Raw genomic sequence first — 15,691 nt, 5'->3', positions numbered from 1 at the left:
ATTGGTAGGGGTCAGGAAAGAAACTATGGCCATCTTATCTCCTAATTATTATTATTTAAGCCAGGAAGAATCTTAAACCAGAATGGAAATAAATAACTAGAGTAAATAATTCACTCACAAATTTTAAGGTATAAAAGAAATATGATTAAATCAATAATATAGGGTGGCAATATGATTAAATTGAAATGTAATAGGATTTGAAAACCTTAATGTATCAAGAGAGAAGGGTAGGCAAGATAATGTACAGCAGGTTTTATGCCAGAATTGAAACTGCTGTCTGCCTTAACACAAAGTTGAAATGCAGGCAAGATATTAATTGTATTTGCCTTTTTCTGGAAAAAAAAAACATTGGCTTCTATTTTCATCTGGAAAGAAGTCTCTGATGTACAGCTGAATTGCATTTACACAACTAGTAATCACATTTATAGACAATCCCAATCCCAAAGGATTTGCAACAGTTAATGCAAAACCAAAATGTTTAACCAAGAATTTGCCGAGTAAGCTATAATTTACTGAGTGATACACAATGTCAGGTTGAATTTGCACATCACACTAAACTAAAAATGCTAAGTTTAGTTTATATATGAAACCAGGGACATATTTAAGTTATTTGTGCATTTTGTTTGGTGCAATAAAATGCATTCTTGTTCAGAGCATTTGCCTCCCTTCTGTTCTAAATTCCCTTCATAATTAGTGATGTTCCTTTAATGTTCCTAAAATACTAGTTTATTTCTTAATTCACAAACAGTAAAGCTACATTGAGGAGGGGTAAATGAGTGGAAGTGAAATACTAGCAATTCCTGGATACTCTCTCTTTCCTTGAACATCCTCTTGGGTAGAGATTGGAATGTCAGTCCATTAGCAAGCTCAACTTCAATGTGCCTCAATAAATCCTAGCAAAGAAAAGGGTATTAGGAGAGGCTGGGGGAAGGAATGCAAAATTCCTATAAATTAAGTGTTTGTTCTGCTTAACATCAGGAGATAAAGAGAAGCAGGCTGGGGGAGCAAGGGGCACAGTGTGGCTATATATTGCAGTTGCTGGCAAATACCCTTCCCTAGGAAGAATAGGAATAAAGAGATCTGACAGAGGGAAGAGATTATATTTGCCTTCTGTTATAAAAAGTTGCTCTTCCTGTCCAACAAGCTCTGATTGTTTCATACAAAGACCAATGAGAAAGGTAGGGCCAAAGCTATGGTGCATTGATCTTTCATGCATATTTCTAGCATGTTGGACTCTTGTGAAATGTTAATGGAATTCAATTGAAGTTGGAGTGAGTAAATCCCTTGATATCATAGTCTAGGGGACCAGATGATCTTAACAGAGTGCTATTATGTTGGGAGGGGGTGATAGTTAAAGAAGATAGATCCCTTATAAAATGATGTGCTGTTAGTGTATCTCACCAGAGAAATTGGCTGGAATGTTCCCCTGTTAGAAATGTGAACAAGATGAAGGGACATATTATCATATTTGGTGAGCGTGTAAAAAAGCTGGAAATTTTTAGATTCAAATACACAAACTGTTTCAGAGTGCACAAAGTTGGAAAGATTCAGCATGGAGGAATGGCTGGTGAAGATGATGGAACTTGCTGAGATGGATACATTTACTTCTTTGATCAGAGGAAAGGCAATAGCTACATTTATTGCTGACTGGAAAACCCTTCTAATGAATTTATTGAATGATCAGGAATTTATGGTTTGGGTGATTTGACAGGATTATAGAAAGAAGAGAGTTATGAGGAGTAAAGGCCAAATTTATAATTGTACTTGTAACTGCTGTAAAAAAGATTGGAAGTTAAAAAACAGAAAAGACAAGTGTCTACTGCCTTCAAGTGAGGATGAGTTTGTCCAGAGAGAGTGATTTCCCATCTTTTGCCAACTACATGGCAAAAATCTAAGTTTATTATGGGAATGTTTTCTCAGCTCTCTTGTGTACTAAAGTCCTTCATATACGATCAGCAAGCCCAAAGTGCCAAAATAAATACTGCAGTAATAATTGTATTATTTTTCCTAGTAGCCTGGGGTTAATTACAGTCTTGCACAAGATCCACTTTCTAAACTAGACAAACCTAGGGCCCTCCTTTAGTTTTCATCCATTAATTCCCTCATAAACCATCTGCCTCTCTACCAATATGCAAGCAGAGTAAATCCCAGCTAAATCTGCATCACTGTCTTAGTTTCATAAGAGGAAATACCACTTCATCTTTCTTTATGTTGCTTCTCTGTTAAGCGAATTCTGACTTTTTGAAGTCTCACTTTATTTTCTCTCACCCAGTCCTTTGCATTCCAAGAATTCTGTATGTACATAACCTGATTTTCCAGAAGCACAGTATTTTCCCTCCATGTATGGCTTAACTGCTCTTCAGCTACTCGAATGCAGAGTTGCAATGAATATCTTCATTTCATAAGCAAATGTATGTTGGCTGCTAAAAGAACAACCTAAATTCTTGTTTACTAAGTTGTGCTCATCTACATTCACTAGTAAGCCATAATGTGAATTCAGCAATCCTGTCCTTTGATTGCCTGCAATTTGAATGGAAGTGTCTCTGCCTTAAATTGCTGTTTCATTGTCATACTCTCTTCCTGTTAGTGGTTACCAAGCTGGGTTAAAACTCTTTGCATTTTTATTAACAAGTGTAGGGATTAATGTCCCCCTTTGCAAAAGGCATATTAAATATCTGTTCATTCCAAATTTCCCAAGAGGGATAATGATTATGCCTTTCGGCAAAATCAGCTATAGAAGCTTTGGCAGAAGCTGAGGGGAGGCATGAAATTAGTAGCCATACTAAATTTAGTTAGTATGGGGTACTTGTGTGAGTAGGTAAGCAAGTCCAAAGCCTGCTGGGATAGAGGCTTGGCATATCAACATCTACAGCTTCTCAAGCAGCTATGACAGTGGTTGACGCACTGGGATGCTGTAACAGTTAAGACTGCTCATGAACACAAAATAGAATGAATGAGTGACATTTCCTGGTGGCAGCAGATAATAAACTAGAAAGGGGAAGAAGCAGAAGCTGATTCTTGCAGTTTTTACATTGCTAGGCAACCAATATTTGTAGTTATGGGGAGGGGGGGAGTTGATGCTATTGGCCTTATTGAAAGCCTGTTTTCAGGCCTCCCAAAAGTTAAACCTAGCTGGAGAACCCTTTTGTGACTATATAGCATACCCCTTTACAACAAGGAGGAAGAGGCAGAGATCAGCCTATAGCCTTATAGGATCAGATTGTGATTCCTATTATCATTTATCCTCAATTATGTTGGTGGAGTTGATGTTCAACAGTATCTGGGAGAACAGTATTTTCCATCCTTACTGAAAAGTAACCTGACAAATATGAAAACTAAACAAAATTATGTCCTCTAGTCTTGTGGAGCTCTCAGCTGTGAGGATCTAGACAGGGGAAAAAAGGAGATAAGTTGCTGGAAGGCATGGTGCTTGGCTGGGCCTACAAGGCTGTCTTGCTTCAACAAGTTGATATGATTCAGCCATTGTGTTCTTTGCAGTGAAATATTCTAATAATGTTGAGAGCATCACAGCGCTTGATTTGTGCAAGTTTATACACAGCCATCACCTAAGCAGAACCTGTCTGCTTCATATTTTTGCTGTCCAAAAAGAATTTTCTCAGGAAGTTGCTCTGTTTCTGCTGTTTTGTCTCTACTCATTACCCCAACTGATGTAGATAGCTAACAGACAACAATCCAGGATTCTGTTAATTTCCTCAGGCTTCACTAAAACAATCAGAATTTTTTGCAACCACTGGCTTTTCTACAGAATAGATCTGCAGTATACATGTTGGCCTAGTTGGTTCTTTCCTCACAATGGGCACTTATCTGTTGCATCCTATGTGAAAGCAGATTGTTGTCAGAAATAATCTAGAAATAATCTAACTGCTTTTTTAACATTGAGTTTCCAGTTTATTTCAACTATTGTTTAATTAAGGGAACTTGCTGGCTCACTGGAACAATAGTTTAAAAAAGGGTTTGAGAAGACATGAAATAGCGTGCATGTACATTTAATACCAGAATCAAATGAATGAGTAATCTTGGTTGTACTCCAGGATTCGGCAAATAACAGGTCTTGCATTATTCAGAGTTGCTATGGGATCCAGCAAAGAAAACATTAGTCTGAGGGTAGTAATAGTGCTCAATGGCCCTGCTCAGCCATAGGCTCAGGTGGCCTTAGGAAAGTCATTCTGTGCCAGGTGACATGGGAAAGCAAATGGGACAGGTTAACATCTTTCCAACCGGTAAATTCTTTGTATGTAAGTTTCAAGGCACTTTCTGAATTTGGGATAATTCAAAAGTAACTTCAAGACAGGTCAGGGCATCATTAGACTGGTGTTTTCCCTCTGCAATTTTGCTCTGCAGTTAAAAATCTTCCTCTGAGTTTAGTCTTAGCTGCCTACTTGTAAAAGTGAAAATGTGACCTAAACATAGTTGTTGAAAAGATTAATGAGATAAGGATTGTGAAGCATTCTGCACTCTAAAAGTTAATGATGATGATGATAATTATAACTTGAAAGCAACACAGGGATAAAATAATATACTGCAACTTTTACCTTATTCTGGATGTGTTGTGCATGAACAGTAGCCTAAAAACCATGTTTATTTCCATGAGAAAAAAACTTATGTGATTTTAAATCTCAGATTGATGAAATGTGTTCATTCTCTACTTCTGACTTTGTTTTGTATTGACACAGAGGAAAATCTGGCTGAACTCTTCTGTGTAGCTGCTGCTTTAAAAGTTACTGGTTTTACATATGTATATGTTACTATGGATGCAATTCAACTTCCTTTTTCTTTTTCTCCCTCTTTATTTTCTGATTTGTTTTAGTTTTAGCTTTTTTTCTCCTTTTGATATCATAAGCAATAAATATTGTTATAAAAAGCTGATTACTTGTAAATCCCAAAGGTCTGGTATGTATAAGGAGCCATTCTAATCTTGCTGAATAATGCCTTCTGTAAAGATATTGTCTCATTCCGCTGTCTTCTGATTGATTGCTTTGCAGGCATTTTCTGGAATCTGTCTTCAAGTGATAACCTCAAGGACCGCCTTGCCCGGGACACTTTGGAGCAGCTCACAAACCTGATCTTGACCCCTCTCTCCGCCTCAAGGAATGCGGCTATTATCCAGCAAAATGCCTCTGAGTCAGAAATCTTCTACAACGCCACTGGCTTCCTCAGGTATTTAACTATATGAGAATTATAGGAACTGAAAGAAGTAGGAAAATCCTGATCGATAATAGTGGTCATTGTTGTTATAACCTTTTAGTAAGATTGGTAGGGATAAAAAGAGAAATCTCATTCAGCAAAACTAGTTCACAACTAATGTAGAAATAGTGAACACCATGACTTTCATAAGTTTCTCAGGCAGTTGAGTATGCTCTGTATTGTATGGATAGAAGAGAATATTTGTCTATCTGTATGGTATGCTTCCACTAAATATATATGGGAGAGTTATTCATCCATAGCATTCCTCATTTATGCTCTTTTAGTCAGTGTCACTGATTTGATACATAGCAAAGATTAGAATCAGGACAATAGCAACACGATCAGCACATTATGTTTCTGACGGAAGAGGATGAAATTGAATTAGTACTTGAAGTGGAGTGTAATTCATTTATGATATGTATCTATATATGGCTGCTGGAACATTATGTTGGATTGCAAAGCAAGATACTACGAGAGTGCAATTCTTACTATGAAAATATTCTTTTTTCCCCGCAAATATAAATCAAATTTTGCTGCCACTTCATTTTGTCAAGATTGTGGCTGCATTATATGACTTAATTTTTGCTGGTTTGAATGTCTATAATTGGCCATGCTTGGTAGAGTCAATGAAAATGGGGATTCTGCAACAAATTGCTGATTCATGGTTCAGATAATATTCTGGATCCATATTTTACTGCTTAGTGGAGGGGGACAGATTATCTGGAAAAATGTTCCCTGAGATATTGTATTTCTTTTCTAAGAATAAGAGGCCAAAGACTTGAGTTTGAAGAGGGTGCATTGAAGGAATATTTTTGTAATTATACCCCTTCCTGTTTCTCCTGTAGGAATCTTAGCTCTGCTAGCCAGCAGACTCGGCAAAAAATGCGTGAATGCCATGGATTGGTAGATTCCATGGTTAGCTACATAAATAGTTCACTGGAAGTGGGAAAATCAGAGGATAAGGTGAGATCTTCTGTTTTATTCTAAATCCAGCTTGAGTCAAGTAAATATTTAATTGGGTTGTCCTTCATAGTCCATCCAACATACTTTTCCTTAGGTTTAACCAGTGGTGGGATTCAAATAATTTAACAATCGGTTCTCTGCCCTAATGATTTCTTCCAACAACCAGTTCACCAAACTGCTCAGAAAGTTAACAACTGGTTCTCCCGAAGTGGTATGAACTGGCTGAATCCCACCACTGGGTTTAACCTGTCATTTCATATTTACCTAAATAAATTGCTGAATGAAACATTTACTATTTATGGGCTACCAGTTCAGTAAAGAGGCATTGTAGAAGATAGATACTTTCTAGACACACATTTTTAAGGCAAGCATTGAAAAGAAACCAAAGGTGTAACAGTAAATGTTATACATAATGCACAAGAACATCAACATTTCATAAATTTAACATTAAGATAAAAATTTTGGTTAGAGTGGGCACCTGCCAGATGCATCTCCGTAAAAAATAACACTTCCATTTAAACTTTTCTTTTTAGATATAATCTAAAAAAATGAAGTGCTTTATATTACTGCAAGTACAGTAATTAGAATATCAGATCAAGGCTGAGGAGATGTGGGTCTGAATTCATCTTCAGCCATGAAATTCACTAGGTAATCTTAGCCTGTCAATAATTCTCTGACTGCCCTACTTTACAAAACAATTGTGACAATAAAATGAAGAGAGCCAGTGGCTGTGTTTGTAAAACACATTTAACTTTGTTCCTGATTATTTTCTTGGTTTGCAAGGTACATTGAAGGATAAATCTCAGCTGGCCTTTGTTCACACAATATTCTAAGACAGTCAGAGGTAACCAGAATTAAAGCGAATCAAGTTTAGCTTGTCATGCAACTGTAGCTGCTAAGTCTGTAGTTGACCTTGTTGACCTTGTTGAGTATACAGCCAGTGAAATACACCTCATGCTCCATGTGCAAAGGTGGATATCCATGTAATAATTTAAAATATATGATATTATGAATTGTCTAATAGACTAAAGATCTGGTTCTTCAAGTAAAGTCCAATGCTCTTGGAATAGAGATATCCAGGAACTTATTCTTCAGCCTAAAAGATTCTTGGCAAAAATACAATATGGGTGGCTTCTGGCACCGAAACAACCTGAATCTGTCAAAAGCTGATGAAGATTCTTGTTATAAGATGCCTCAAGCAAACATGTGAAAAGCAAATGATGCATCATTAAACAAATATGTAGGTTTGATACAAAAATATTATAAAATACTCTTTGTTTGGAGCTCTCTATATTATTGCCTAAGGGATCCTCTAGCAAGAATCAAATAGAAATCAGAATATATAAAATACACTATTAACATCTGAACATCAATTTAACCCAATTTAGTCTATGCCAGTTACTATTAAAAATTAAGAAAATAATAGAAAAATTGCAATAAATAATATACTATAAAAAGGTTTGTTTTGGGTTTCTGTTTTTATTTTTTCAAAAAATGGATTTTGTCCTCACAGAGTGTTGAGAATGCAGTCTGTGTCCTGCGTAATCTCTCCTACCGACTTTATGATGAAATTCCTCCTTCCTCACTCCAGCGGCTAGAAGGATATAAGAGGAGTGATGGAGCTAACATGACAAGTGAACTAGTAGGCTGCTTCAGCCCACAAAGCAGGAGGGCCCGAGAGGTGAGACTCTGAAAAATGCCATTATGGGAGAGAACTGAGCCTGTTCTGGGCAGCCCTTACTTCATGGGGTGAAAAGTAACAGAAAGAAAGGAAAGAAAGAAGCTCCTGCTTGACTAAGAAGACTAGACTCTGAGCACATCAGGATTCAATCCAAGCCCCTATAGTCAAGAACAGGCCTCAGTCCCATATCTAGAATCTTCACTAACATATTGCTCTGGACAGAATATATTTTCTCCTTAGCGAAATAGTAGTGAATCCCCACATGAATGGGGAGGTATTCTAGACACTGAAACCCCATTATTTTTTCTGGAATAGAAATTATCTTTGGTAATTGTGATATCTAGAGGGTTCTCAGTTCCTCTGAGTAATATGCCTTGATTGGAGGGAATTAATGCTAAAGTATAAGAAAGGCATAGAGTTGTTATGGGAGGAATAATATCCCGAAAGAACAGTAACTGGGTCAAAATGATTAGAAATAAGATGTGGGAGAATAGGCTCCTTGGGAATGGATTGAGCAATAATAAAGCCTTTTTCAACTGGGTAAGCTGTAAAGGAGACAAGAAGATTGTAGCTAGAACAAAAGTTCATACAGCCTCAAAGAATGGTCTCTTAAATACTCTCTTACTCTTCTCCTTAGCTCCACATGAACTCTGATATTGTGACTTTCGCAGAAGTTTCTAAGGATCCTAAAGGGTTGGAGTGGCTCTGGAACCCTCAGATTGTAGGGGTGTACAACAGGCTGCTACAGCGATGTGAACTGAATAAGCATACCACGGAAGCAGCCTCTGGAGCGCTTCAGAATATCACAGCAGGAGACCGGCGGGTAAGGCTGACTCCAGAAATACCAGCCTGAATCCTCTGAAGATTTTAAAATAAAGCAATGCGTTTTAAAGAGAGGGGGAAGTTAAGATGTGAACTTGATGTTTTGTAGGAAATGTGAGTTAGATATGGAAGATGAACTCTGATAGTTTCCTTATGATGGTTACATTCAAAGAGCAGTGTAGCAAAATGAAGTAGGCCTGCTCAAACAATGGAGCATATCTGTTGCCAAAGCTACCAACAACCTTTCCTCATTTTTTTCTTGTGCCCTGAAGGAAAAGGGCTCTGAGGTTTTTCCTGTGGTTCAGCCAATAATACTTATCGACACTACCAAAGCTCTAGAGTTTTTAAAGTAACATATAGAGAAGATATCTATGAAGAATGCTTGCTCTGCCTTCTTTGCAGCTGCTTGAACAGTGATTGCATTGAAAACTTGCCCATCTTGTTTCGGAGGATGAGAAAAGAGGAAAACAAATAAAGTTGATTGCAGGAGGGAAAGGAGTGACAAGGCTTCCATTGTCTGCCTAAAGCCAGACATGATTAAGGCAGTTATCAATGGTCCAGAAAGCACTGGGAGTAAAGGAAAGGTGAAGAGTAAACTGAGTCATCTGTTGCAACAATCAGATATTTCTTGGTATAGATATATGAGTGTTTTATATTTTTGCTAGAGCACCTTATAGTAGAAGAATCAGTTGGATATTATTTCTCCACTGTGCCTGGAACATTAGTACTGACTCGGCAGGTAAATCATCATTTGCTAGCTCATTCTTCTTTTCATCCATTGTAGTGGGCAGGTGTCCTCAGTAGGGTGGCTTTGGAGCAAGAGAGGATCCTGAACCCTGTACTGGACAGAGTCCGCACAGCTGACCATCATCAGCTTCGCTCTCTGACAGGATTGATTCGCAACCTGTCCCGGAACGCACGCAACAAGGATGAAATGTGTGAGTTATTCCTATAGCAAAACACAGCAGGGCCTTGACAAAAGAGTTCCCTTCATGCAATTTAAATGCTTTACTTATATCATCCACAGTGAGATTTTAGACAAAGTACATTTTCTCTGTGTACTATTTGCTAACCACTTTTGTTTTGGATTGGCAGCAACCAAAGTGGTGAGTCATTTGATTGAGAAACTTCCTGGAAGCTCCGGAGATAAGTGGCCCCCAACAGAGGTAATAGTCAACATCATTGCAGTGCTGAACAACTTGGTGGTGGAGAGCCCCATTGCTGCACGTGACATTGTCTACTTCGATGGCCTACGCAAACTCTTCTACATCAAGAAGAAAAGGGACAGGTATGTGGGAATGGCCAGGAGTTTCCATCCATACTCCATACAGACTTCACCCTTAGAGCAGCATTTTACACTATTTAATTTCTGGATTCCACTGCAGCTTCAGAAAACTTCCTTATGCCCCTTGTTTCAGCATCATAAGAATGTGATGTTTACTACATTCACCTAATGTTCAGAAGTAGAATCAATTTGGTATGGGAGTTAAGGCATCGAGAGTTCTGGTCCCTCTTTAGATAGAAAATCAACTGGTGACCTTGGGCCAGTCATTCTCTCTCAGCCCTAGGAAGCAGGCAATGGGAAGCCTAAAAACTTTGATTTTGCAAAGAAAACTGCAGGGACTTGTCCAGGCAACCACCCAGAGTCAACACTCACTCGAAGGCACAGACACATAATCCTCAAAAGGTGCAGTCCCTTTCAAAAGCAAGAGGCAAGTTCCAGTGCATAAATCAAGGGCTGGAGGTAGGAAGGAAATGGGCAAGGAAGCAAGCCTGTCAGATCTCAAAGATTTTCAGTTGACTTTTATGAATTAGTCCATCTAAATGATTTATTTCCAAGACTTGAGAGTTTTTTTCCACCCTAATCTGACTTCTTTAGCTCCTTTGTTTCCTATTATGGCATTCAGACTGACCCATGCCATTTATCTCATGGATCTTACTTTAAGAGCCTGCTGGGTGAAAAGTCTGATATACTCATTTTGAAAATGCCCCTCTCCGAAGGGCTCTTGTTGAATGTGCACCAGCTGCCTACAGAAGACCAAAGTGCCTATGTAGACTGGCAATCCTAGAAGAAGAACGGTTGGCATTTCTGAGGTTTGTGCAGCTAATACCATTCAGTATTGCATTACAGGAACACAGGAAAGTTTGGCTGCCTCTGTCCCTCCTTCAGCCTCAAATCCTCTTAAAAGTAGCAGCAGTTTTCCTGGCTTTGCAAAAGTATAGATCTGTTCCTATAGGGATACTGCTGAATAAATCAAATTAAAAAATAAATAAATAAATAAATAAATAAATAAATAAATAAATAAATAAATAAATATTGGCGATCAAAGGGACATAATCCAGTAATAGGAGGATAAGAGTCCAACCACGGATCAATGTGAATATTTTGACTTAATGTCCATTAGTAATTAATGGAGAAGGAATCGGTGTGTATTTGAGTCCCAGTGTGCACCAGTAACATGTTACAGATTTCTCTTCTTTCTCTAGCTTGGACAATGAGAAGGCTTCCAGAGCTGCTTCCAGTCTTTTGTCTAACATGTGGCAGTACAGCAAGCTTCATCGGGACTATAAAGCGGTTTGTGTTTTTTTCTCTCTCTCTATTCTCTCTTCCAAAGTGAGCTCATAGCACCTAGGTCTCTAGCATAGAACCCAGGGTTGAAATCCAGCAGGTTCTGACAGGTTCTGGAGAACCGGTAGCAGAAATTTTGAGCAGTTCGGAGAACTGGTAGCAAAAAATTTGAGTAGTTCGGAGAACAGGCAAATTCTGTGGCTGGCCCCAGAGTGGAGTGAGAATGGAGATTTTGCAATATCCTTCCCCCAGGAGTGGGAAGGGAATGGGGATTTTGCAGTATCCTTCCCCTGGAGTGGGGTGGGAATGGAGATTTTGCAGTATCCTTCCCCTGCCACGCCCACCAAGCCACGCCCACCAAGATAGAACCCATAGGTGAAACCCTTGGTATCTGTGGGGCTTAGATATGTTAGCATTTGTTGGATCATCACTGACCTGATGTGTGCTTCTGACAGTCTTTTTTTATGTTTTACAGAAGGGCTTTCGGAAAGAAGATTTCATTAGCCTGTAAAGAAGAGGACCTGCAGAAAATGGACTCTCCAGCCCTAATTGTTCTCCATGAATCTTGTTAATAAAGTACCACTAAGGACTGTGACCCTATGTCACGAAACCCCCTTTTGCAACCCCCTCCTTTTTAAAGAACCGGTGTCAGTTGGCTAATATGTTTTATTTTTTCCATTTAAAAGTCTATATAAAGCTCAGGTTTCTCTGCCTTGGCCATCTTACACCATGAAAGTATCCCATGATACTTTGACATTGACTGAAAATGCAAATCGATGTCCATGCAAATTCTGAAGCCTCCTATCAGCATTGCTAAATCCATGTCCTGACTTCCCATAGAGCTGGGATTCTTTTTAGAATGTATGGATGTTGATGTCACAGCAGAAATTCCAGGTTGCTAAGGATAGTGGAAAAGTTCTCCCAGGGATCATTGTATCAAGGGTACTTTTATTTGCTTCCATGTTTATTGCTTTCTTTTATTCCCTCCCCTCCCTCCCTGGAACTCCCCTAAAACTTTCACTGGTCAGTGTTTCTCAACCTTGGTAGCTTGAAGATGAGTGGACTTCAACTCCCAGAATCCCCCAGCCAGCGCTGCTGGCTGGGGGATTCTGGGAGTTGAAGTCCACCCATCTTCAAGCTTCCAAGGTTGAGAAACACTGGGTTATTGCATATATTTTTCCTACCTCTGTATATTCTGGAAATAATTTGCTTGCATTTAATTTCAAAAGGACTGGCTTATATGAGTTTGAGATATAGATTTTAACTGTATGTATAAACCTATTTGTAAGATTTTAGGAAAGTCTAATTATTGGGAACTGAGGAATAAATGTAGGCTTTTAAAGTTGTATTAACCAATGCACAAGAGGAAAGAGTGCTTTGGAGTATAAATTTATGGTGGTTTGGTGATGGATTTTCTCATTTTTATTTGAAAGCTATAATGAGTCTGAAGACATAATTTTCTGGAGCTACATATGGCATAATTTACTTCAGGTCTTGTGGGTTACAAAGCCTTTAAATGGGGAAAGAAATTATGGAAAGGAAGTGCTTGCTCTAAAGAGATACTTAAGCTGGGTATCAGTCTCCCTGTGATTTGTACAGAATTTTACTTTTATCTCTATTGGAATAGAATTGCCTTGGTGAAATTAAAGTGCCTGAGACTGTCCCACTGAACTGTTTTAGCAGCAATAAAGTCATAAACTTCAGATCAACATGTATTCGCAGTGCACTTTGTTGAACTAAAGAACATTTCTACACTACATTTATTAGCACTTTTAGTGTCCCATGGCATTGATCCTCATCCTGTTAAATAAAAGGTTATATTGAATACTCAGTTCTCGCCTGATCTGTGCTGACACTGATGGTGACATCGTAGCAACTAGATAAATAGTTTCAGTGGCCTGGCGAAGGTGATTTGGTGGGGAAGTCTGCCCTGGATGCAGTCAATAAAGTGCATTTTCTGGTGACTTAGGGATGCGGAACCTATATGGAGGGTTGGTGGTGAATGTAGAGTCAGGTTGCTGTTGCCGGTATGCTGATTGGCTGTTTGATGCTCAGTGATGTGGTGCAGGAATCCAGGTGTCAAATACTTCAGAAATGTCACTCTCTACCTTTGTGATTTCATACAATACTATAGTCTGGCATATGTAATGAAAGTGCTGACCTGCTTGGCCTTTTTTCTCCACAGAAATTGCAAAAATAAAAAATGGCACAAAGTTCTTAGGGAAGGCAGTTTTTGTCCCTCAATGAATATGTCAGCATATTTGAATTTACATTTTTCCTCTTATAAAACTTAATCCAATTATTTATTTGAAGCACAAAATGCCAGCGATAGTAAGGCTGACTGAAGGAGATAAGAGTCCTAGGGTAAGTATTACAATAGGCACTTATCAATAGGAAAGATGAAAATTAGATCTGTGCAGCAACTTGGATTGAAAGTGAAAAAGGTGATTTGGAGCACATATGTTGCACCAATTGGCAGTAAATCAAACATCTTTTCCTGGAGGTGCACATGAGCACCAGGAAGAAACACAGCTTTAAGGATTTCCTGACAAGAGAATCAGATGCCCATATGTGGTCCAAATTAAAATCCTGCCCAGCCTTAATGAAAACCACCAGAAATAAAAATGATATGCTTATTAGCAAACATTAGATCTATGATTAATTCATCTCTGAATATGACAAAATGCGAGCAAATATCTTCCTTATGACTGCAACAATCACAATATTGAAGAAAGGGAAATACACTACTAGGAGCCATGGTGGTGCAATGGTTAGAATGCAGTATTGCAGGCTAATTCTGCTGACTGTCAGCAGTTTAATTATTACCAGCTCAAAATTGACTCAGCCTTCCATCCTTCCAAGGTTGTAAAATGACCCAGATTGCTGGGGGAAATATGCTGACTCTGTAAACGGCTTAGAGAGGGCTGTAAAAGCACTGTGAAGCGGTATATAAGTCTAAGTGCTATTGCTATTACATGCTGGGAAGGCTCTGGATGTTTCTCCACACAAAACTTCATGATTCTTCATGTATCTGCTGTAAACTTTAGTGGGCTCACCTTAGCCTTCCGTAACACTGCCTGATAGATACCACTGCAAAATCAATGAACAGCAAGAAAAGCCTCTTTCCACAGTTGATGCATTCATCAAGCAGTTGTCATAATGCAAATATTTGGTCATGGCATCCCCTTCCAAACCAGAAATTAGTCTGCAGTTCTTGGGCTATTTGTTTCCATCTTTTCTGAAGCGTTTGATAAATACCTTGACCGACAACAGACTAATCCCACATCAATTCTTGTACTCTTGATTGCCTTTCTTGAAAATGGAAATATTGCCTGTTTCCACAAATAAAGTATTTCCTCAGACTCTCAAATAATTCGAAGGAATAAATGGAGCTGATAAATTAGTGTATCACAAGCAGTGTTTATTGCTTCTGCAGTGACTTTATCTGTGTCACTAGCTTTCCCTCTTTTTAACTGATGGATGGTAGCTTCAGAGATTCTGGAGTTACATTATTCAATTGTTCCATCTGAGCTGTCAACGAGTTGGTGGCTACTGGAATGTCTCAGAACAGGGCAGTTGTAAAGGATCTGGAAGTACTGTATAAATGATTCAGTCATTCAATTCTGGAGCTCACAAATCTCTGTTTTTTCTGGCATCATTCATGTTGAAATTTACTGCTGAGGCAATAAGTGCAGAGGTTGTGTTGTTCTCAGCAATATATAAGTTCTTCAAGTTCTTTTGCAATACAATTCCAATAGACAGCCCATTTTGTTTTGAAGCAGATGTCAACTTGCTAATTAAGTGATCAATACAAAGTTAAATCTTATGAGTTTGCAGAGTTTTCATTCATCCAAAATCTATAGTTGGACTCAGTGTCTTCCAATGGGATAGATTTTGTTGGCATGTTTGTTAATTATTTCTGACAATTGTGCCTCAATCATTTTCATCATCCACATGAAAAATGGTGACAAAAATTAGGTGGAATTCTTGTTGGCAAATAAGTTCTTGTAACTTCACTCTTCCATAACAATTGGTGTGGCTACATTATGAGCAGTTTATATTAATCAAAATAATAGGACTGCAGTAGAAGGTGGTAGAAACAGAGTGGCTCTGGTTGACCAGATGTCCATGAGTGATATCTGGAAACAGCTGCTGATTTAGAAATACTTCAATACTGATGTATTGTTTCTACTGGGTGAAGGCCATTTTAACTGAGGTTTTAATTGGTGCTGATTGGATGTTTCCAATCATTAGCTCATTTACTTCTACAAATGATAAGAGGCACGGGCCATTGTCAATTATCTCTCCAATACCAAATTTGCCCAAGACATTTTCCCAGCCTTGCTAGTTGTTACCAACATGAGCATTAAAGTCACCAATGTTGAGGATTTATTACCTCTGTGCAATGAATCCACAGTTGTTTATAACTGGGTATAGAATAAATCTTTTGC

At 38.4% G+C, this 15,691-nt stretch overlaps 1 protein-coding gene across 4 annotated transcripts in view; it reads left to right on the top strand.

Moving 5' to 3' along the window:
• PKP3 (plakophilin 3) overlaps positions 1-12,949 on the top strand; it is a 74,957-nt gene extending 62,008 nt beyond the window's left edge. For all 4 annotated transcript variants that reach the window (XM_034416705.2, XM_034416707.2, XM_087883244.1 and 1 more), the window contains 8 exons: positions 5,004-5,178; positions 6,051-6,168; positions 7,682-7,849; positions 8,487-8,672; positions 9,456-9,609; positions 9,767-9,959; positions 11,159-11,246; positions 11,716-12,949. In XM_034416705.2, coding sequence (XP_034272596.2) covers positions 5,004-5,178; positions 6,051-6,168; positions 7,682-7,849; positions 8,487-8,672; positions 9,456-9,609; positions 9,767-9,959; positions 11,159-11,246; positions 11,716-11,751 — 1,118 coding nt within the window. In that variant the 3' untranslated portion in view covers positions 11,752-12,949. The remainder of the gene's footprint in view (positions 1-5,003; positions 5,179-6,050; positions 6,169-7,681; positions 7,850-8,486; positions 8,673-9,455; positions 9,610-9,766; positions 9,960-11,158; positions 11,247-11,715) is intronic.
• Positions 12,950-15,691: the final 2,742 nt, after the last annotated feature.

Source organism: Pantherophis guttatus, chromosome 1 (genome assembly GCF_059756535.1).
Source record: "Pantherophis guttatus breed Tessera chromosome 1, ASM5975653v1, whole genome shotgun sequence".
Taxonomy (NCBI): Eukaryota; Metazoa; Chordata; class Lepidosauria; order Squamata; family Colubridae; genus Pantherophis; species Pantherophis guttatus.
The sequence above is the reverse complement of the archived record's forward strand: the minus strand, read 5'-3'. Positions and strand labels throughout refer to the sequence as shown.